Source organism: Macrobrachium rosenbergii, chromosome 26 (assembly GCF_040412425.1).
Source record: "Macrobrachium rosenbergii isolate ZJJX-2024 chromosome 26, ASM4041242v1, whole genome shotgun sequence".
Classification (NCBI taxonomy): Eukaryota; Metazoa; Arthropoda; class Malacostraca; order Decapoda; family Palaemonidae; genus Macrobrachium; species Macrobrachium rosenbergii.
This window is the reverse complement of record NC_089766.1, coordinates 1,756,008-1,778,507: the sequence shown is the minus strand read 5'-3', so window position 1 is coordinate 1,778,507 and position 22,500 is coordinate 1,756,008. Positions and strand designations below refer to the sequence as shown.

At 36.9% G+C, this 22,500-nt stretch overlaps 1 protein-coding gene across 1 annotated transcript in view; it reads left to right on the top strand.

Annotated features, from left to right (window-relative positions):
• The window catches only part of LOC136852679 (multiple PDZ domain protein-like), a 1,083,224-nt gene that overhangs the window by 781,026 nt on the left and 279,698 nt on the right, over positions 1-22,500 (top strand). Inside the window, 4 exon segments of the mRNA XM_067127591.1 lie at positions 8,733-8,786; positions 18,121-18,321; positions 19,862-19,896; positions 19,898-19,979. Of these exon segments, the coding sequence (XP_066983692.1) occupies positions 8,733-8,786; positions 18,121-18,321; positions 19,862-19,896; positions 19,898-19,979 (372 nt within the window).

Sequence of the window (22,500 nt, the reverse complement as noted above, 5' to 3'; positions counted from 1 at the left end):
AGAGAGAGAGAGAGAGAAGCATTACCGCGCGATTCTGACCCGCCCCTTGGTGGGTGTTGTTGGCGAAGGTTGTTGGAGGGTCCTCCACCCACTCTAATGGTGGGGGTTGTGCGGGGGAAGGCTGGGGAGGGGTGGGGAGGGGGAGGGGGAACGAGACAGGGCGAGTTTAAGTGTGCATAGTTTTTTTTTTGTCATTGATTGCTGGTTTTGTCGTAAGTGTGATTTTGTGTGTAGGGGAGTTTTTTTTTTTTTTTTCTCTTGATTGCATTCCAGTCGTGTTTTTTTTTTTTTTTTAATTTGAAGGACAAATTATTGTTCTCTGTAATTTATATTTTGTTTGTCAAGTTTTTTTTACAGAAGATATTTTTACATTCGTCCATTTTTATTATTTTGCAAAATTTTTCTTTCTTTCGTCTTAATTTTTTTGTTATTCAGTCTTAAAATGTTGCTCTCTCTCTCTCTCTCTCTCTCTCTCTCTCTCTCTCTCTCTCTCTCTCTCTCTCTCTCTCTCTCTCTCCCCGAGTACATTCTGCTTTGCAGATAAATCCCTCAGGATATATACTGTTGTGTGGAGTCATCTGATAATCCGGACACATTCTTTAATCCGGTTAAATCCTATATTTCTGATGCCTTACATTATCCGGATAAATCGCATTTTTTGGATACATTCTGTAATCCGGGTAATCCCCACATCATTATCCATTTAAATCCTGTATCCCGGATGACTGCCAGTGTCCGGATAAATCACATATTTTGGGATACATAGTAGGATTCGTCTGATAATCCCAACAAATCCCACAATCCTGTCAAGATTCTTCTGATAATCCGTCATTTTCTGCCCCTGTAATCCGGCAGAAATTTTTCCCGTTAATCCGGAAGTATCCCGTCTTTTAATTTTTTCCTCCGGTAATCCGGATACGCATCTCCTCTATATATTCTTCTGATAATTTTTTCCACCCCTAAACCGGCGGTAATCCGTTAAATTTTTTCCTCTCTAATCCGGACACGCATCTTCTCACTATATTCTTCTGATAATCCGCCACTTCTTCACCCCTGTAATCCGGCATATTTTTCCTTTTTCGTTAATCCGGAAGAATCCCGTCTTTTAATTTTTTCCTCTCCCGTAATCCGGACACGCGTCTACTCTATATTTTTCTGATAATCCGTCACTTTTTCGTCCCTGTAATCCGGCAGACATATTTTTCCGTTAATCCGGAAGAATCCCGGCGTTAATCCGGACACGCGTCTCCTCCTGCTGGAGAAAGTCACCTGGAAGGAGACTTCTGGAGTCCTTCGTAGGTCAGGGACGCCCACAGGAGGTGCATCCAGTGAAAGTATTGTAGGATGCCTGGGTCGACGGACGAGTCTTGTTGCTTAGTAGGATTTAATGGGATTCCTTGGGATTTTTTTGTATGTTAATTTGCAGTTTATTCCTGTAAGTGTTACACGTGGCTTTTATTGTAGAAGGACCTGTGTTATGCTTGAGAGAGAGAGAGAGAGAGAGAGTGAGGGAAGATAGAAATAAAGGAGAGAAAGGAGAGAGAAAGAGTTAAAGGAAGAAAAAAAGAGAGAGAGAGAGAGAGAGAGAGAGAGAAAGAGTTAGAGTAAGAAAAAGTTGGGAAGGAATAGAGAGAGAGAGAGAGAGAGAGTAAAGGAGAGAGAGAGAAAGAGAAAGAAAGGAAGAAAAAGTTGGGAAGGAAAAGGAGAGAGAGAGAGAGAGAGAGAGAGGAAGAAAAAGTTGGGAAGGAAAAGGAGTGAGAAAGAGAGAGAGAGAGAGGAAGAAAAAGTTGGGAAGGAAAAGGAGAGAGAAAGAGAGAGAGAGAGAGAGAAGAGAGAGAGAGAAGAGAGAGAGAGAGAGAGAGAGAGAGAGAGAGGAAGAAAAGATTGGGAAGGAAAAGGAGAGAGAGAGAGAGGGAAGACAGAAGTAAAGGAGAGAAAGATAGAGAGAAAGAGAGGAAGAAAAAGTTGTGAAGGAAAAAGAGAGAGAGAGAGAGAGAGAGACAATTATTTCATTTTGAAGGCTTCTCTGATTACTGTGGAACTGCAGCCGATGCTATTCACCATAGCCTCTTGTTCTACGCTTTGCAGTAAAGGAATAATTATGGAATAATTCTTTGTAGGTGTTGATAATATATTAACACTGTTAATAACTTCACATTGTTGATAATTTATCAACAATCTTTCTAATTTGTCATTGGTTTATGATAAACTTTGGTTTACCTAAGAATTGCAATTTCACGTTCTAATTTGTCATTTCCTGATTCCCTTTTCCTTCGTTATTTCTCTCTCTCTCTCTCTCTCTCTCTCTCTCTCTCTCTCTCTCTCTCTCTCTCTCTCTCTCTCTCTCTCTCTCTCTCATAATCCGGGGCTAATTTGTTTTCTGATCCGAGATCAGGTCTGGCGATATCCCTTTATCGTCCAATAATGAAGAAATATCTGGAATGGAGGCGTAGAGAGAGAGAGAGAGAGAGAGAGAGAGAGAGAATTACTCCTGAAGAAGATTCATTCGCCGGTGATAAAAAGAAAAAAAATGTGATTGGTGTGAAAAACTTTAATTGGTCGGATTATGGCGTTTTATGGGTAATCTCACTTTAAATATGGCTTCTCTCTCTCTCTCTCTCTCTCTCTCTCACTTCTTTATGAGTAATTATATGCAATTACATTTCTGTCAAGTATGGACATGTACGTGCATAACTAGAAATATAAGTACGTGGTTCTCTCTCTCTCTCTCTCTCTCTCTCTCTCTCTCTCTCTCTCTCTCTCTCTCTCTCACACACACACAGACACACACATACTAACATGTTTATAGAAAATATGCATTTGATTAACCTCTCTCTCTCTCTCTCTCTCTCTCTCTCTCTCTCTCTCTCTCTCTCTGAAACCTGAGAGAACGTCCGTCCTTTTTTCGAGTCTTAATGAATTCAATTTCTAACTTTCTTCCGCTTCCTCGCCATTCGCCAATTAACTGTCATTCCCCTCCCTCCCTCCCTTTCTCTCCCTTTCTCTCCCCTCTCCTTTCCTTCCTCTCCCCACTTCCATAAAATGGGGGATTTGATTTTATCTCGTGCGCCTTTATTATTTTCGGTTTTTGTTCCGTAGTTAAGTTTGGTGTTTTAGTTTTCTGTAAAAGGAAACTGTTGTGCCGGCTTTGTTTGTCCGTCCGCACTTTTTTCTGTCCGCACTTTTTCTGTCCGCACCTTTTTGTGTCCTCACTTTTTTCTGTCCGCACTTTATTTGTCCGCACTTTTTCTGTCCGCACTTTTTTCTGTCCGCACTTTATTCTGTCCGCACTTTATTTGTCCGCACTTTATTCTGTCCGCACTCTTTCTGTCTGCACTTTATCCTGTCCGCTCTTTTTTCTGTCCGCACTTTTTCTGTCCGCCCTCAGATCTTAAAAACCAGCGAGGCTAGAGGGCTGCAAATTGGTATGTTGATCATCCACCCTCCAATCATCAGACCTACCAAATTGCAGCCCTCTAGCCTCAGTAGTTTTTATTTTATTTAAGGTTAAAGTTAGCTATAATCGTGCGTCTGGCAACGATATAGTCTAGGCCGCCACCAGGCCGTAGTTAGAGTTTCATGGACCGCGGCTCATACAGCATTATACCGAGACCACCGAAAGATAGGTCTGTTTTCGGTGAACTTGATTATACGCCGTACGGAAAAGTCGGTTGCGCCGAGGAAACTTCGGCGCATTTTTTACTTTTTTTTTTTTCCTGAAATTATATCTCTGTCTTTTTGTAACGTCAAGAACACAAAGAAGAAGAAGAAAAAACTTACGCAAGCATTTTTTTGTTCACCATCCCCTGTCAAACTCAATCTTCCTACCTCTCTTCAACTCCCTTCCCCTTCCCCTTCCTCTCTTCCCCTCCCCTCTATTTCCCCTTTTTCTTAACTTCCACTCTAACTCTCTAACTCCCATCCCCCCCGTGCGCTAGCTTCTTCACTTCCGGGTTGCGTAGTAGCGATTGTGTGTGTGTTAACTCCGTGTCGCGTCGTTGATATCAGCTCACCCGTACAGCAGTCTGGTTTCTCTCTCTCTCTCTCTCTCTCTCTCTCTCTCTCTCCCTTCTTCTTCTTCTTCTTCTTCTTCTTCTTCTTCTTCTTCTTCTTCTTCTTCTTCTTCTTCTATTCTGGAGACGGTGAACAGGAAGAGTTTACGTAGGGGAATAAGATTTGAGACGTAGATGAGAAAGAGAAAATGGGTGAAGGATTCTCTTTGTATTTCTCTGTCTCCTCCTCCTCCTCCTCCTCCTCCTCCTCCTCCTCCTCCTCCTCCTCCTCCTCCTCCTCCTCCTCCTCCTCCTCCTCCTCCTCCTATCCTTCTTCTTCTCTCAATCGAGAATGAATTAAAGACGTAGATGAGAATGAGAAAAGGGATCTCCTCCTCCTCCTCCTCCTCCTCCCTCCTCCTCCTCCTCCTCCTCCTCCTCCTCCTCCTCCTCCTCCTCCTCCTCCTCCTCCTCCTCCTCCTGTTCCTTCTTCTTCTTCTTCTTCTTCTTCCTCTTCTTCTTCTTCTTCTTCGTTGATTAACTTAATGGGGAGAGTAACGGGAATTGATAGGGATAGTTTTTTTATCTTACCTTTTTTCGCGTGTGTAACAGATGGTTGGGAACTGTATAAATGAGCTGTGTTTGTTATATGAGTTTGTTTACAAGTTTGTGTGCGTATGAATTTTTCATTATATTCACAAATATCAAGCCACAAACACCGTTCATTATCGAGTTCATTATACCTCTGGAATGAAGCACATCCAGGGGGAATTGCAACCAAATTTGCTCATTGTAATTGGCATCAGAAGTAAGCTACCCACTGGGTATAGGGAATTCGATATGGAATGATATGTGTGGGTTAATATTTTTAAATATGTTTTGCATATTTATGTATACTATGCAATTATTATTATTATTTCTTCTTCTTCTTCTTCTTCTTCTTCTTCTTCTTCTTCTTCTTCTTCTTCTTCTTCTTCTTCTTCTTCTTCTTCTTCTTATTATTATTATTATTATTATTATTATTATTATTATTATTATTATTCCGAAGATGAAACCTATTCATATGGAACAAGCCCATCAAAGGGGCCACTGACTTGAAATTCAAGAAGCTTCCAAAGAATATTACGGTGTTCATTAAGAAGAAGTAAGAGGAGGTAGAATAGAAGAACCATCACAATTTCTCTGTACACGGCGATAAACTAAGAACACAAAAAGAACGGAACACAAAAAGAACGGAACACAAAGAACGGAACACAAAATCCTGAAGAACCCGTCTGAACAATGAACTAAACCTGATTTGTGACCTTAGACAATAGATGAACTGGGAACTGGAAACGATCGCCTAATTGATTCTGAGAACACTGAATGACTTGATGTACTATGCACCTGTGGTTCTCAACCAGGGGGGAATCGCCCCCCCCCGTCTCCTTAGGGGGGAATTTTATATGTAAGTTTTAATATTCATCAGCGTGTTCAATCGCTACTAATCCCGGAAGGGGGTTAAGTGCCTACAGTGCACCTCTGCATTACTTAAGGTTCTTTGCAGGTTCCTTAGGCCCCTAGCTGCTTCAACCCCTTTCGTTCCTTTTACTGTACCTCCTTTCATATTCCCTTCCATCTCACTTTCCAGTCTCACCTAACAATGAGGTTTTCCTCCTGTTACACCTTTCAGACCTTTTTACTGTCAACTTTCCTTTCAGCGCTGAATGACCTCGTAGGTCCCATCGCTTGGCCTAAATTCTATATTCAGTTCGATCAATCGCTGTTCATTGTGTAAAACTACACTAATATTAATCTATGTATGTAAAGGTTGTGTACTAATATGGAAGAAAAAAAAAAGGATTTTTAGTATTATAGACAATTTTGGAAAAGGGGGGACGGGAGGGGGGCGATGACATTCTGACATATGGTGAAAGGGCTCATGCCCCCCCCCCTCAAAAAAAAAGGTTAAGAACCTCTGTATAGACTTTTGTTTCCAACCCGTCGTGCATTAAGAGCGATCCCGTTTTGATTTTGTGGGTAATTTCAATAGATTAATAAGCCGTAGTGTCTCGTTATTGACAACATTGAGGTGGCTGGCTAATTTGTAATGTATAGCCAGTGTTATTAGGTAAGGAGACTCTGAGAGGGCGAAGGAAAACTTCACGTTAATTATTAGGGTAATGAGTGGATAAGTTTTAATGATGTGTTGGTAGTTGGGTTCTCCCCTAGAGAGAGAGAGAGAGAGAGAGAGAGAGAGAGAGAGAGAGAGAGAGAGAGAGAGAATTAGTGATTAAGATTTGCCATTTTAAACAAATTTACACTTAGCTTTTTGTCCTTTTTCATTCGTTATTGCTATTCAGTATTGCATTATGAATGTATTTTGGAATGAGAGAGAGAGAGAGAGAGAGAGAGAGAGAGCCATTTTAAACAAATTTTACAATTAGCTTTTTTGTCATTTTTCATTCATTATTGAGAGAAGCAGAAAGAAGAGAGAGAGAGAGAGAGAGAGAGAGAGAGAGAGAGAGAGAGAGAGAGAGAGAGAAAGGGGAGGGGGAGAACTGTGATTAAGATTTGCCATTTTAAACAAATTTACACTTAGCTTTTTTGTCATTTTTCATTCGTTATTGCTATTCAGTTTTGCATTGTGAATGTACTTTGGAGAGAGAGAGAGAGAGAGAGAGAGAGAGAGAGAGAGAGAGAGAGAGAGAGAGAGAGAGAGAGAGAGAGAGAGAGAATTATGACCTAAGCGAAAGACCCCCAGATGTGGCTTCTCCTTACCACTGCCTTAATCAGATTACCTTTCGTGTGTGCGTCTGGTAAGTCAAGACCCACAGCTACTACAAGATAATTCTTTTGTTTCATGTTGCTTTGGGACTGTATTCATGCTAATTTGTATATTATTTATTATAATATACGTATTTTGTTCTTTATTTTTATCTCTGGTTTGCCTTCCACCTCTTTTATTCTTTCTTTTTCCTGATTTTATTCAGAATTCTGACGTATTTCACGTCGTATATTTTCACATTTTCTAATCCAAAAATGGTGGCAGATTTCAGAAGATTTTGAGGGCGAAGCCTGGGAATATTTTATCCAGATTTTTCATTCATGATTTCAGCGCTGAAACTCTTTGCCTGCATTAAGAATACAGTAGATTATGCTGTATTTTGTTTTCCATTCATACAGCGTTTCCCAACTGCTGTAGAATAATTATTAGGTGGGCGTATACAATGTATTTTGACTCTCCTCTCTCTCTCTCTCTCTCTCTCTCTCTCTCTCTCTCTCTCTCTCTCTCTCTCTCTCTCTGTATACATCCATTATAGCGTTCACCGTCACAGTATGAAAAATGTGCAAAAATTTTATGTATTTTGACTCTCTCTCTCTCTCTCTCTCTCTCTCTCTCTCTCTCTCTCTCTCTCTCTCTCTCTCTCTCTCTCTTCTCAAAATTTCAAAAATATTTCCATCTGGAAGCTTACACGGGGGTGGTTTAAATTCTCTCTCTCTCTCTCTCTCTCTCTCTCTCTCTCTCTCTCTCTCTCTCTCTCTCTCTCTCTCTCTCTCTCTCTGTATCTCAAAATTTCAAAAATACTTCCATCTGGAAGCTTACACGGGGTGGTTTAAATTCTCTCTCTCTCTCTCTCTCTCTCTCTCTCTCTCTCTCTCTCTCTCTCTCTCTCTCTGGGCCTAAATTTGAAAATATCGTTCGTAATATTTTTGTCTCCAGCCTTGGAAATCGTGAAAAAACGCCGGATTAAAGTAGGCAGAAGCGTTGACAGTGGTTTTTTTTGTGTTATCCCATGGTGCTGTGTGTGTTTTTTTTTCTCTCTCTTTTTTTATCCTAGTTTTTGTGTGTGTGTTTTTTTAGGACATTCTATCCAGTTTAGAAGCAATCTCACGAACAGGGGTTGATGTAGAGAGGGAGACACGGGTTGATGAAGTGTTCGTAAACACGGGGGGTTAGTTTTATTTTGGAGGGGGGGAAGGAGGGGGCGAAATCCCCCATAGACGGGGAGGCTAAGGGGGATGAAATCTCCCCACGGAGTGGAAAAGGGATTGAAATTCCCACCAGAAATTTATTATTATTATTATTATTATTATTATTATTATTATTATTATTATTATTATTATTATTATTATTATTATATTGTATAAAGAAAATTTAAATATCTTGTGAGTTTTTCTGTTTTATTAAATAAGCATGATTTTTATATTACTTAACTTAAAATTAAAATGATTGTTTTTTTATATATTTATATACTTTGATTATTAAAATGATTTTTGATAATATCCCACGATAATTTGAATATAAGCGTTGGCCAGCTTTGTATATAAGTAAAATCTCTCTCTCTCTCTCTCTCTCTCTGGAAAAACGGCTTTTTGTTGGAAAAATATAATTAACTTTAGGTCTAGTTCGTAAATCGAATTAATTGTAAGGGACTTTTTATGAATGAACTCGAAAGCATCCGGTAGTATTTTGTGAATGAGTGTGTGTGTATTTGTAATGTATGAATGAACATTTGACAATTACTATCGACCAAATGCGATTGTAGTAAGCCAGTGTAATCATGCATTGTAGGTTAAGTGGCTTGTTAATATTATGATTTTCTCCTCCTCCTCCTCCTCCTATTCCTCCTCCTCCTCCTCCTCCTCCTCCTATTCCTGCTCTTCCTCCTCCTCCTCCTCCTCAAATTCTTCTTCCTCCTCTTCCTCCTCCATTTTCTTTAATTCTCATATTTTGATTTTCTTTTCTTCTCTTTTCAGCTCCACACTCCCGATTCGGAAGACAATGTGTCTTCACATCCAAGAAGAAGCCTGGTATGTGTTCGTTATTATTATTATTATTATTATTATTATTATTATTATTATTATTATTATTATTATTATTTACTTTCGTTCTTTCAAGGCCTTTGTTAAGAGCGCATAGATTATTTTATGGGCCTTCTTCATTATCACTCTCATAATCATAATCATCATCATTGTCATGATACTCATCATATCATCACTATCATCATCATTAAAATCATCCTCATTATTATCATCATCATCACTGCTACTGTCATCATCACCATCGCTATCATCGTCACTATTATCGCTATAATCATCATCTTCATCATCAACTTATCATCATCACTATTATCACTATCATCGTCATCATCTTCATCATATCATCATCACTATTATCACTGTCATCATCATCATCATCATCACTATTATCACTATCATCATCATCTTCATCATCAACATATCATCATCACTACCACCATCATCATCTTTATATCATCATCGCTATCATCATCTTCATCATCATCAACATATCACCGTCCCTATAATCATCACTATCACCCTCACCATTACTCTCACTATCATCATCACTATTATCATGATCCTGATAGAGCCGAAAGGTCATTCAAGGCCACCGGTGTCAAGTGACCTTTTGAAGGATTTTTCGAGTCATCTCTTTTAAGATTATTAAGTTAAGGGAGAAAAAACCAGGGTTTAAATTAAGTGGATGCTTGTATACGCACACACCCGCGAGCGCGCACGCGTACACACACACACACACACACACACACACACACACGTAACAGACGCCGGCTGGCTTTTTTTATGTTTTATTTTTTTATTTTTTTGTGAGATCAGTTTTCAAGTAATTCTTATAAGACTTTTATAGGTTTTCATTTTTTTTTTTTCTTGATGTCTGGGAATTTCCTCTCTCTCTCTCTCTCTCTCTCTCTCTCTCTCTCTCTCTCTCTCTCTCTCTCTCTCTGTGACACACACACACACACACACACTGTCTGGCTTTAATTTTTTAATATTTTTTTTTGTAGGATCAGTTTTCAAGTAATTCTTGTTTAAATTTTATAGGTTTTCGTTTTTTTCGATGTCTGGGAATTTTCCTTTGTCTCTCTCTCTCTCTCTCTCTCTCTCTCTCTCTCTCTCTCTCTCTCTCTCTCTCTCATACTGTCTAGCTTTTTTAATCTTTGTTTTTTATAATTTTTTCGTAAGATCAATTTTCAAGTATTTCCTGCAAAACTTATATAGGTTTTAATTTTTTTTCTTGATGTCTGGGATTTTCTCTCTCTCTCTCTCTCTCTCTCTCTCTCTCTCTCTCTCTCTCTCTCTCTCTCTCTCTCTCTCTCTCTCATAATTTTGAAACGAAAAAACTCATTTCTGAAATTGGATTTTTTTTGTAAGAATCTTATAACCATGAATTTTCAAATTACTTCCTTTACCTTCTGTTCCAAAACCTTGAGATTATTATTATTATTATTATTATTATTATTATTATTATTATTATTATTATTATTATTATTATTGGAAGAATATATGTTTTTCGTATTTATATTTACACTTGCATAAACGTGGATTTATTCACCATTATTATTATTATTATTATTATTATTATTATTATTATTATTATTATTATTATTATTATTATTATTGATTTCATTTGGTTGTCAAATAAATTTAGGTTATAAATAATGCGTTTATTACATTTCGAAAATTGTAATATTCACTAACAAAATCATACATTCCATCTTTAAAAGGAAATGAAAAACAATATATTAATAAAAAGAAATCTAAAATAAATAAATAAAATTGGCTTTCCATGAAAATCTCATTCCCATTAAACTTTCTAATTTTTGGCAAGTTACGGCGGGCCAAACTTCTCGCCATGGTTTGGGAGTCGTGAATTTGCCATGATTCCATAATGACTTTTCGTTCTCTCTCTCTCTCTCTCTCTCTCTCTCTCTCTCTCTCTCTCTCTCTTTTAGTAATGTTTCTCTCTAATCGTGATTTGTAAGTTTTAGTAATGTTTCTCTCTAATCGTGATATGTAACTTTTGGTAATGTTTCTCTCTAATCGTGATATGTAACTTTTAGTAATGTTTCTGTCTAATCGTGATACGTAAGTTTTAGTAATGTTTCTCTCTAATTGTGATATGTCACTTTAGTAATGTTTCTCTCTAATCGTGATGTGTCACTTTTAGTAATGTTTCTCTCTAATCGTGATATGTACCTTATAGTAATGTTTCTCTCTAATCGTGATATGTACCTTTTAGTAATGTTTCTTTCTAATCGTGATATGTACCTTATAGTAATGTTTCTCTCTAATTGTGATCTATGACTTTTCGTGATGTTTCTCTCTGATCGTGATACGTAACTCTTAGTAATGTTATTCTCTAATCGTGATACGTAACTTTTTAGTAATGTTTCTCTCTAATCGCGATACGTAACTTTTAGTAATGTTTCTCTCTAATCGTGATACGTAACTTTTAGTAATGTTTCTCTCTCGCCTTCATTGAAAAGTTTACTATCTACTTTTACAATTGAGTTCTCTGTTTAACCAAAAAAAAATACATTCTATTCTAGCTGCGTACGTTAAAAAGAAAATCTTTGGCCATTTATAGCGAATCTTGACGTTTGAAAGACACAAAAAGTGAAAGGGAATGATTCTCCCCCTTCTTCTTCTTCTTCTTCTTCTTCTTCTTCTTCTTCTTCTTCTTCTTCTTCTTCTTCTTCTTCTTCTTCTTCTTCTCGATTTCAAGTCAGTGACGCGTGATGATTGAGATGTTTTGGTTTCTGTGACGATCGAAAGTCCCGCAAGTACAGTACTTACGTGGGAGGCACTGAAGTGTTGAAGCTAGGTTATACAGTCTCTCTCTCTCTCTCTCTCTCTCTCTCTCTCTCTCTCTCTCTCTCTCTCTCTCTCTCTTCTTTTTGCATACTAAAATTTATTGATATATAAATTAATTTATATATTTATTTTGCCTAAGATTCAAAATCTCTCTCTCTCTCTCTCTCTCTCTCTCTCTCTCTCTCTCTCTCTCTCTCTCTCTCTCTCTCTCTGGGTTTTGAAAGGGTGGTTTCAGGAAAGTATTGTGCATTTGGCTGCTCCACGTTTTAACGAAAGATACTGAACCATGGGGAGAGAGAGAGAGAGAGAGAGAGAGAGAGAGAGAGAGAGAGAGAGAGAGAGAGAGAGAGAGAGAGACAGAGACAGAGACAGAGAGAGACAGAGAAAGCATTAGTTCGTCGAAGTAGTTAAAGGGATTATTTTATTGTGTAGACAACTCAACCGTATAAAACAACTTAGGCTATGAGAAATAATAAACTTGAAAACAGTATGCACACACAGAGAGAGAGAGAGAGAGAGAGAGAGAGAGAGAGAGAGAGAGAATATTAGTTCCTCGCTACATTTAAAGGAAGTAATTTATTGTAGAAGCAAAAAAATTATGCTATACAAAAAACTACACTTAAAAAAGTATGCGAGAGAGAGAGAGAGAGAGAGAGAGAGAGAGAGAGAGAGAGAGAGAGAGAGAGAGAGAGACTCTTTCCCTCCCACACACACACACACATAAAAGCTTCGCAACAACAGCAAGTAGAAAAACCTGCAGAAATCATTATAACAAACAAAAAAAAAAAAAACTTCGGTTTTAAAGGGCCGGTCGGTCGTGCACCTCTCAGCGGGCCCGTTACGTTCGGGTAACGTCCTCCCGAAGGGTGGGTCGCGTGGTCCCCTTCTGTTTGACCTCTTGACCTCTCCCGAGACGGGCGCCGGTGCGGGCGGGCTGGCGGGCGGGCGTAGGAACCGCCTGCTTGGCGGTAGATGTTTGCATAGTAAACTATATTTTTATTTATATATGTATTTATTTATATTTTTTTTATTTTACCTTAGCTTTCAAAGTCTCTCTCTCTCTCTCTCTCTCTCTCTCTCTCTCTCTCTCTCTCTCTCTCTCTCTCTCTCTCTTCATCACTGTATTTAATTTTACGGTGTTTTCATCTATTATCATCTTTTATCAAATTAATTTTAATTTTTATTTTCTTTATATTCATTTTTCTTATGTTTCTCTTTTACCTTCGTCTCCTCCTATTCCTCCATTTACTCCTTCCATCCCCCTCCTCCTCCCCCTCCCCCTCCTTCTCCTCCTCCACCCCCCTCCCCTCCCCTCCACCTCCATTCATTACCGCCTGATATGGAAAGTTTTCAATGGGCGACGCCTCTTAAATATGGAACGAGAGAGAGAGAGAGAGAGAGAGAGAGAGAGAGAGAGAGAGAGAGAGCAAAGCGGGCCTAAAGTTAATCTAAAGTATTTAAGAAGCATTGTGCTTCTGTCATCTGTATGCGTCACTGCGTACGCTCTCTCTCTCTCTCTCTCTCTCTCTCTCTCTCTCTCTCTCTCTCTCTCTCTCTCTCTCTCTCTCTCTCTCGTCAAGACGCGCACGGTTTGATATGGAGGTTGTATTGCATGCTTCATGCATACGAGAGCTCTCTCTCTCTCTCTCTCTCTCTCTCTCTCTCTCTCTCTCTCTCTCTCTCTCTCTCTCTCTCTCTCCAATTTAGTATCTTAATCAAGATTTGTACACATTAGCCTTATCCTTACTTTATGACTGATAAATCTCTCTCTCTCTCTCTCTCTCTCTCTCTCTCTCTCTCTCTCTCTCTCTCTCTCTCTCTCTCTCTCCACGTCACATGAAGGCCCCAAGATATCCATAGCCCACCCCATTAAAATACATGACCCACCCCCTCCCGAAAAAGGAACCACATTTCCATGGAAAATGGCCCAGGGGCGTTGGGGGAGCTTTCGGTTAAGCCGTGGTCGTAAGCAATATTATTATTATTATTATTATTATTATTATTATTATTATTATTATTATTATTATTATTATTATTCAGAAGATGAACCTTATTCATAAGGAACAAGCCCACAACAAGGGGGCCACTGACTTGAAATTCAAGAAGCTTCCAAAGAATATTGTGATTTTCCTTTGAGAGAAGTAACAGAGGGTGATAGGAAATAAAGAGAGAAGAGAAAAAAAATAAATTACCATTGGTAAATAAATAGATGAAAATAGAATTCAGTTATAAAATACTAAATACAAATAAAAAAAATTTGTATCATTCTTGTTTGCTTGGTAATTCTGCATTCAAGCAGAAATGAACTGTGTAGGTTTAGGCAGTACAAGCAAGCATCTGTTACCTAGGTAAAAGAGTAGGCTATTCATTTGTAAGGGTCTTGTACCAGTTATTGTGAATCCTTGGCGTGTTTTGTACAAATTTGTACCCTGTATGAAATTTTTGTCCATGGGTACTTAAGTTATTGACTGATTTTATTTGGTATAATGTACATTTACTTTGTGTGTGTGTATATATATATATATATATATATATATATATATATATATATATATATATATATATATATATTCCTAGATAAATTTCCAGCAAGGAGGAAGGGTACATCATGGCAGCCTTACCTGATTAGAAATTCTTTTTATGATTATTTTTTTTTTTTTAATCTCTCGTGTCGATACCCTCCTCCATCATGGCCTGCTAATGAGATTACCCAAAGCTGGCTTTTAAGAGCCATCGACCTTATGTCACGGGCACTCTTTGGGGCCTCTCTAGTGTTGACCTGGTTCTCTCTCTCTCTCTCTCTCTCTCTCTCTCTCTCTCTCTCTCTCTCTCTCTCTCTCTCTAAGGTAATCTTCAGAGGAGGGGTTAAGATTCTTGCTGAATAGAGGTGTTTGAAAACATATTATTATTATTATTATTATTATTATTATTATTATTATTATTATTATTATTATTATTATTATTATTATTATTATTAAATGCCCAACTTTTAAAATAAAGTCGATAAAGTAGAGATGTAAAATAACAAAGAAAAATATAGATACATAACAATATTTTAAGTCAAATTATTTTTTTTTATTTGAACTTGAAATGATCATAAAATCTCTCTCTCTCTCTCTCTCTCTCTCTCTCTCTCTCTCTCTCTCTCTAAGGTAATCTTCAGAGGAGGGGTTAAGATTCTTGCTGAATAGAGGTGTATGAAAACATATTATTATTATTATTATTATTATTATTATTATTATTATCGTTATCATTATTTTTATCATTATTATTATTATTATTAAATGCCCAACTTGTAAAATAAAGTAAAACAGAATGAAAAAAATAAAGAAATGTAAAATAACAAAGAAATAAATAGATACACAACAGTATTGTAAGTTGAATGATTTTTATTATTTGAAATGATCATTAAATCCCCCTCTCTCTCTCTCTCTCTCTCTCTCTCTCTCTCTCTCTCTCTCTCTCTCTCTCTCTCTCTCTCTCTCTCATTTTCGAACCATTGATTCGTTTCAAATTATATAAATTAAATCAATTAACCTAAAAAAAAACTTGTTAAAAAAATTCTCCCAAAATAGTTTTTTTTTTTCTTGGTCCGGAAAAAGATTTTCATTCCCCGAAAATATATTCGTATTCGGGTCCTCGAGAAAGGAGGGTGCCAAGTAAATGGCACTCAGTTGATGGGGTTGAGGTGGGAGGAAAAGAGGTTGAGGAGGAGGGGGAGGGGGAGGGGGAGGGGAGAAAGAGGGAGAAGGGGAAAATAGACAACGTGCCGTGACGTGTTTTCAGGGGAAAAGTGAATTTATATACCTGGGTTCTTTAGTAAACTCTCTCTCTCTCTCTCTCTCTCTCTCTCTCTCTCTCTCTCTCTCTCTCTCTCTCTCTCTCTCGTCAAAGACTTATCTTGGTAAATATTCTCTCAATTCTGAAAGACGTCTCTCTCTCTCTCTCTCTCTCTCTCTCTCTCTCTCTCTCTCTCTCTCTCTCTCTCTCTCTCTCTCTCTCATTAAAGATTTATCTTGGTAAATACTCTCTCAATTCTGAAAGACGTCTCTCTCTCTCTCTCTCTCTCTCTCTCTCTCTCTCTCTCTCTCTCTCTCTCTCTCTCTCTCTCTCTCTCTCTCTCTCTCTCTCTGAAGACTTTTCCTGGTTAAATATTCCTTCTCTCAGTCCTGAATAATTTCTCTCGGCAAATAATCTCTCTCTCTCTCTCTCTCTCTCTCTCTCTCTCTCTCTCTCTCTCTCTCTCTCTCTCTCTCTCTCTCTCTGAAGACTTTTCCTGGTTAAAATATTCTTCTCTCAGTCCTGAATCTCTTCTCTTGGCTCTAATCTCTCTCTCTCTCTCTCTCTCTCTCTCTCTCTCTCTCTCTCTCTCTCTGATGTGTATTCATTCCTGGTTTCTGAAATATCTGAAAAAATATGTATACACATTGTGTATGTATGTATGTATGTATGTATGTATGAATGTATGTATGTATATGTAAAATTCGTGTGCACGCAATCCCGCAATCTTGCATTTACTAATCAAAGCATTCGTTGATGATTAAAATCGGCTACGTATTCTGTTAATTAATTCCAGCCCTTTGAGTTCAAGCATTAAACACAAACACGAGCCTGGTTTTAACCATGACGCAACCCTGAATTGACGCCAGTTTTAATACTACACAACCCTGAGTTAATACCAGGATTTAATATTGCACAACCTTCAAGTAATACTGATTTTAATGTTGCACAACCTGAGTTAATAATGTTTAGCCAGCTGATTTCTTCAGCCTGCAATGAATAATCCTCCTCTCTCTCTCTCTCTCTCTCTCTCTCTCTCTCTCTCTCTCTCTCTCTCTCTCTCTCTCTCTCTCTGTGTTTGAAACGCGAAATACTGGTAATTAATCATTCGGCCGGCGTCAGGGACCGGACGTGGTTTTGGGAAAGGGCGTCTCGTAATTATTGATTGAGAGGTCTCATATATATATACATATATATATATATATATATATATATATATATATATATATATATATATATATATATATATATGTGTGTGTGTGTGTGAATGTGCTAACATGTATACATACATACTACACACATTGATTGAATATACAATATCATGTGTTGATGTTAATACAGAAGTTACTCTCTCTCTCTCTCTCTCTCTCTCCCTCTCTCTCCTCTCTCTCTCTCCTCTCTCTCTCTCTCTCTCTCTCTCTCTCGCCGAAATCAAACGGTAATGGAATTCAACACCACTTCTTTGCCACCAGTCCACAAACACACCTGGACTCGAGTGTCAGCTTACCTGTTCAATCAGTCACATGATAACTGGGTACCCGAATGGACTGAAATGCTAAATATAATTATTATTTGGTATTTGTATTATGAATATGTATATATATGTATATATACATATATATATATTATTCTTTGTAAGTGTAAATTTATTCTGGAGTTAATATAATTGTAGATATGTTTATATGTGCAATATGGAGTGCTTCAATGTTCTACGTATTTATTTATTCTCTCTCTCTCTCTCTCTCTCTCTCTCTCTCTCTCTCTCTCTCTCTCTCTCTCTCTCTCTCTCTCTCTCTCAACGCAAACATATGCAAATAAAATATACGTATACATATGCACATTAGACATATATTGAAAAACTCATATTTTAAGTACAGAACAGTAGTTACAATTGTACTAATCATATTTTCTTATATATTCTTAAACCCACATAAACCAAACTAGATACATAGGCCTATCAGATGGCAATTTGGTTTAATTGAAATCAGTAACGAAACAATTGAAGAACATCTTTCAGTCAATAATGACCCTTAAGATAAGAAGCTCTAAGGTCGAAATTGAATTGAGCATGAGAGAGAGAGAGAGAGAGAGAGAGAGAGAGAGAGAGAGAGAGAGAGAGAGAGAGAGAGAGTTGGCAACTGAATCAATTATGTTTGGACAGACCATTTGGGTATCAATCATTGTTCAGAGAGAGAGAGAGAGAGAGAGAGAGAGAGAGAGAGAGAGAGAGAGAGAGGTTGCACGGATTAATTATGTTTGGACAAACCATATTAAGTATCAATCATTGTTCTGAGACAAATAGGGCCAGAATTCAATTGGATTTCATCAAAAGGAGGAGTTTTAGACAATATCAATATTAATTTTCATATACCAATGATTTCTGGTGGTATTTTGCGTTTCAGAAGAGCCTGGTATGTAACACGAATGTTAGAAAGGATATATATATACCCAGCTCTTGTCAGAGTTTGTGTAATGGAATGCTGGTCCTAATTTAGTAAAACAGAATGTTTAAGCAACATTCTCGATTTTTTTAAAGCCACGGAGATGCGTAGGAATGACGGCTGTTAAAACGAATCATATAATGGCACAATTCTTTAGGTCTGATCTCAAATACGTGTAAACAAACGCACGTATTTGTACTACAGTACCACGTACGTGTTAGTGGAACGTAATTATCACTAATATCAAAGATATCAGCTACTATTTACATATATTCTTCTTTTTCCCTCAGTTGGACGCCATCTTGGGCGAACTGGGCACCTCCGGAGACGTTCAGGACAACCAACTCATGGACAGGTCTCACGACGAAGAGGACTTCGACGACCTCGGGGGAGAGAGAGACGTGGACGACGAAGGGAAATTCTCCTCCAGAAGGGACGCAGAAGAAGAGGAAGAAGATTATCTGGAAGGACAAGTTTACAGAACTCACGGGGTAAGTTGGTGGCCATTGCTGGCATAGGCCTAGGCTTAGTGTGTTGTTTATGTACTCGATTTACGTTTTAATTATATAGATATGAAGGTCATATCCTTTTAAAATGGTAGTTAAAACTTCTATTTATCTTATATTTCGTTTAATTATACAATATTTAAAGTATTTATGACGTTATCCTTAAACTAAGAGCAAGAAACATATTCATAAAAAGCAAATGACAACGTAAGTCAAAATGATATAGTTAGCCATAAATGAGGAGAAATTCAAACCGTTTTCTTTGATGTAAAATTGAACAGTGGTAGAAAACGTGGATGACAATCACACACTTTGTGATGTTTTTATTTATTGTTTATTTTTGTTTGTTGTTTATCTTTGTTTATTGTTTACCAGTATTCAGCCTTCTGAGTTATTCATAATAAAATCTTGAGGTTTTCATATATTAAAATATGGCTGCAATTATAATTATAATTTAAAAATTAGTGTAATTTTTTTAGCAGTTCTTTTTTCATTTTCTCTCTCTCTCTCTCTCTCTCTCTCTCTCTCTCTCTCTCTCTCTCTCTCTCTAAGCTTTATATTGAAGGGATCTAGTGTATGGGAATGGTAGGTTGAACATGAATAACAGTAAATAGATATGGGAATTTATAGAAGGTAAATTGATCCAGAGAGAGAGAGAGAGAGAGAGAGAGAGAGAGAGAGAGAGAGAGAGAGAGAGAGAGAGATTAATCAACCTTAAAAGTATTTCCGAGAGACGTCAATTATAGATATTAATTTTTCCTTTTTTTTTTTGAAGCTTTCATGTCTATGAGGGTCAGTCTCCCCTCTACCCCCCCTCCCTTCATAACATCACATTACCCCCACGCCCTCCCCAGTCCCACTTCTTTGTAATCAGCCAATCAGCTAATCATCTGATTGGCTCTCTCTCTCTCTCTCTCTCTCTCTCTCTCTCTCTCTCTCTCTCTCTCTCTCTCTCTCTCCCCATTTATATCTCCCTGTGGAGGTATACAAAACCATTAGCTTGAGAGACACGCATGTGTTCCTTGCCCCATATGTTCTCCTTCTCTCTCTCTCTCTCTCTCTCTCTCTCTCTCTCTCTCTCTCTCTCTCTCCACTGAATAAGAGATGTAAAGGACAGTAGCGAGGTAAGAAATTGTCAAATAAATAAATTACTTTTATTATTATTATTATTATTATTATTATTATTATTATTATTATTATTATTATTATTATTATTATTCTCTCTCTCTCTCTCTCTCTCTCTCTCTCTCTCTCTCTCTCTCTCTCTCTCTCTCCTTCCACTGAATAAAAAGAATAGAGATAGGTTAAAATTAACAAGAAATAAAAGAAATTAAAAAACTATTATTATTATTATTATTATCTCTCTCTCTCTTCTCTCTCTCTCTCTCTCTCTCTCTCTCTCTCTCTTCCACTGAATAAAAAAAAGAATGAAAAATTAGGTAAGAAAGGGACAAAAAATAAAAATAAAAAGAATTATTATTATTATATTATTATTATTTCATCTCTCCCCTCCCCTCCCCTACAGCACTCAGGATCGGTCCTCTCCTCAGGGTCAGAGGTCCCCCTCTCCCCTCTCCTCCCCACCTCACACCCCCGCCTTCCCCACCGATGAGGAAGAGGAGATCACAGAATACGACAATGAGGTGAGTGTCGTTTAACCTCTTTCTTTAAATACTTTTAGCCCGTCTCGGTGCTCCCAGAAAGGGTGTGGGCACTCCACCAACCCCCCAGGCCCCGAGCTCCTCTAACACCCCACCTTCGCCCCCCATGGCTGAGGGTTGTGGGTAAGGGGTTTGGCAACTCGATTGTCAGTCAGGTTTGATCAATTCATTTTTTTTCAGCTTTATTTTAATGTTTTTTTACTTCAGGTTGTTGTAAGAATAAATAGAAGAAATAAGTAAATATATATATATAGATATTAATAAATATGAATATATATAGTTTTATTATATATATATATTTATATTTATATATGTTCATTACATATATACCAGTATATATGTTTATTTAAATATATTATATATATATATATATATATATATATATATATATATATATATATATATATATATATATATATATATATATATATATATATATATATATATATATATAAAGGTAATCCCTTCCCCCACCTGTATGATGACGGATAATTAACCTCATGTAAATTATTTTATGGTCTCTTAGACTGGCAATATCATTTTACACCTGCATTTAGCCTACAGATATCTCATAGGGCCCAACTTCATGACAGATGGAAATCTACATTAAATGAGAGAGAGAGAGAGAGAGAGAGAGAGAGAGAGAGAGAGAGAGAGAGAGAGAGAGAGAGAGCACTGTTAATTACATTTTAAGATTAGACTCATAGAGGCAGATGTTTATTTAAATATATATATATATATTATATATATATATATATATATATATATATATATATATATATATATATATATATATATATATATATATATATATATATATATATATATATATATATATATATATATATATATATATATATATATATATATATATAGCTATATATATATATATATATATATATATATATATATATATATATATATATATATATATATATATATATATATATATATATATATATATATATATATATATATATATATATATATATATATATCTTTAGCAGAGAATTAAACCATCCGCTTTAATTGATGTTCTGGTGATTATATAATTAACGTTATTGAATAATTATATTAAATTATTATCATGTCTTTTGTATATTTATCTGGAGAGAGAGAGAGAGAGAGAGAGAGAGAGAGAGAGAGAGAGAGAGAGAGAGAGAGAGAAAGTAACAGTACTAAAACAGCAATGAGCTTAAGAATAAACTGATATTCACAGTATTAAGAGAAAGTAAATTGAGAGAGAGAGAGAGAGAGAGAGAGAGAGAGAGAGAGAGAGAGAGAGAGAGAGAGAATTGCCAGCCCTAAGAGCACCAGTAATCACGAAGAGTAAAGTTCCTTTCACTATATTAAAAAAAAATAAATAAATGAAAGGGCTGGTGGGAAGAAGTTACCACAACTGTGGAAACCAGCTCGTTCCATTTTCCACTACACTACACACGGGGGGATGGTCAAGTTCGTGACCCTGTGTTGACCTGTCGAGTTTTGACAGTTCTTTTTGACCTGACAGAACTGTTAGGTCGAATAAAATACATTATTTTTACCTAGGGAGTCTCGTTTTGGCGACATCTGGCATTTATATAAATGCCAAACGTTGCCTGAATTAGCAGTTGCTTATAAAGTTCTGCTTATTTCAAATATTATATATATATATATATATATATATATATATATATATATACTATTTAATTGATTTAAGACTCAAAAAATAGCCTTAAGTCTTATCTATACATTATACATTGGAATTAACACCAAAATGGGAGGAGTCTTGCGTGACGTCATCTGGTAAACAAACAAATTGCCAGAAGTCTCCAGCCATTTCAACCTTACTTGAGGGGATGGACACCCAAATGTGTTATTCCTCTTTCAGTTGCTGCTTCTTAATATTTATGTCTCGATTATCAAATAATTTGCAATATTTTTTATGTCGCTTTGCCCTGTTCAGTTTTGTCGTCCTCTCAAGTTGAGTGAAATTGTGTAGAGAGAAACATTCTACTTATCTCTAATGGAACACACCTTTTGATATCATAGAATGAAACGTTTGACACAATAAACGCAGCTTTTGACACAGTAGAACGCAACATCTTACACAATGGGACGCAACTTTTGATACAGTAGGCGGGAACAGTTGACACTGTAGAAGGCAACATTTGACACAATAGAATGCAACATTTGACACAATAAAAAGCAACGTTTGACACAATAGAACACAACATTTGACCTAATAGGATGCAGCTTTTGACACAATAGAATGCAACATTTGACACAATAGAATGCAACATTTGACACAATAAAAAGCAACGTTTGACACAATAGAACACATTTGACCTAATAGGATGCAGCTTTTGACACAATAGAATGCAACATTTGACACAATAGAATGCAACATTTGACACAATAAAAAGCAACGTTTGACACAATAGAACACAACATTTGACCTAATAGGATGCAGCTTTTGACACAATAGAACGCAACATTTGACACAATAGAACGCAACATTTGA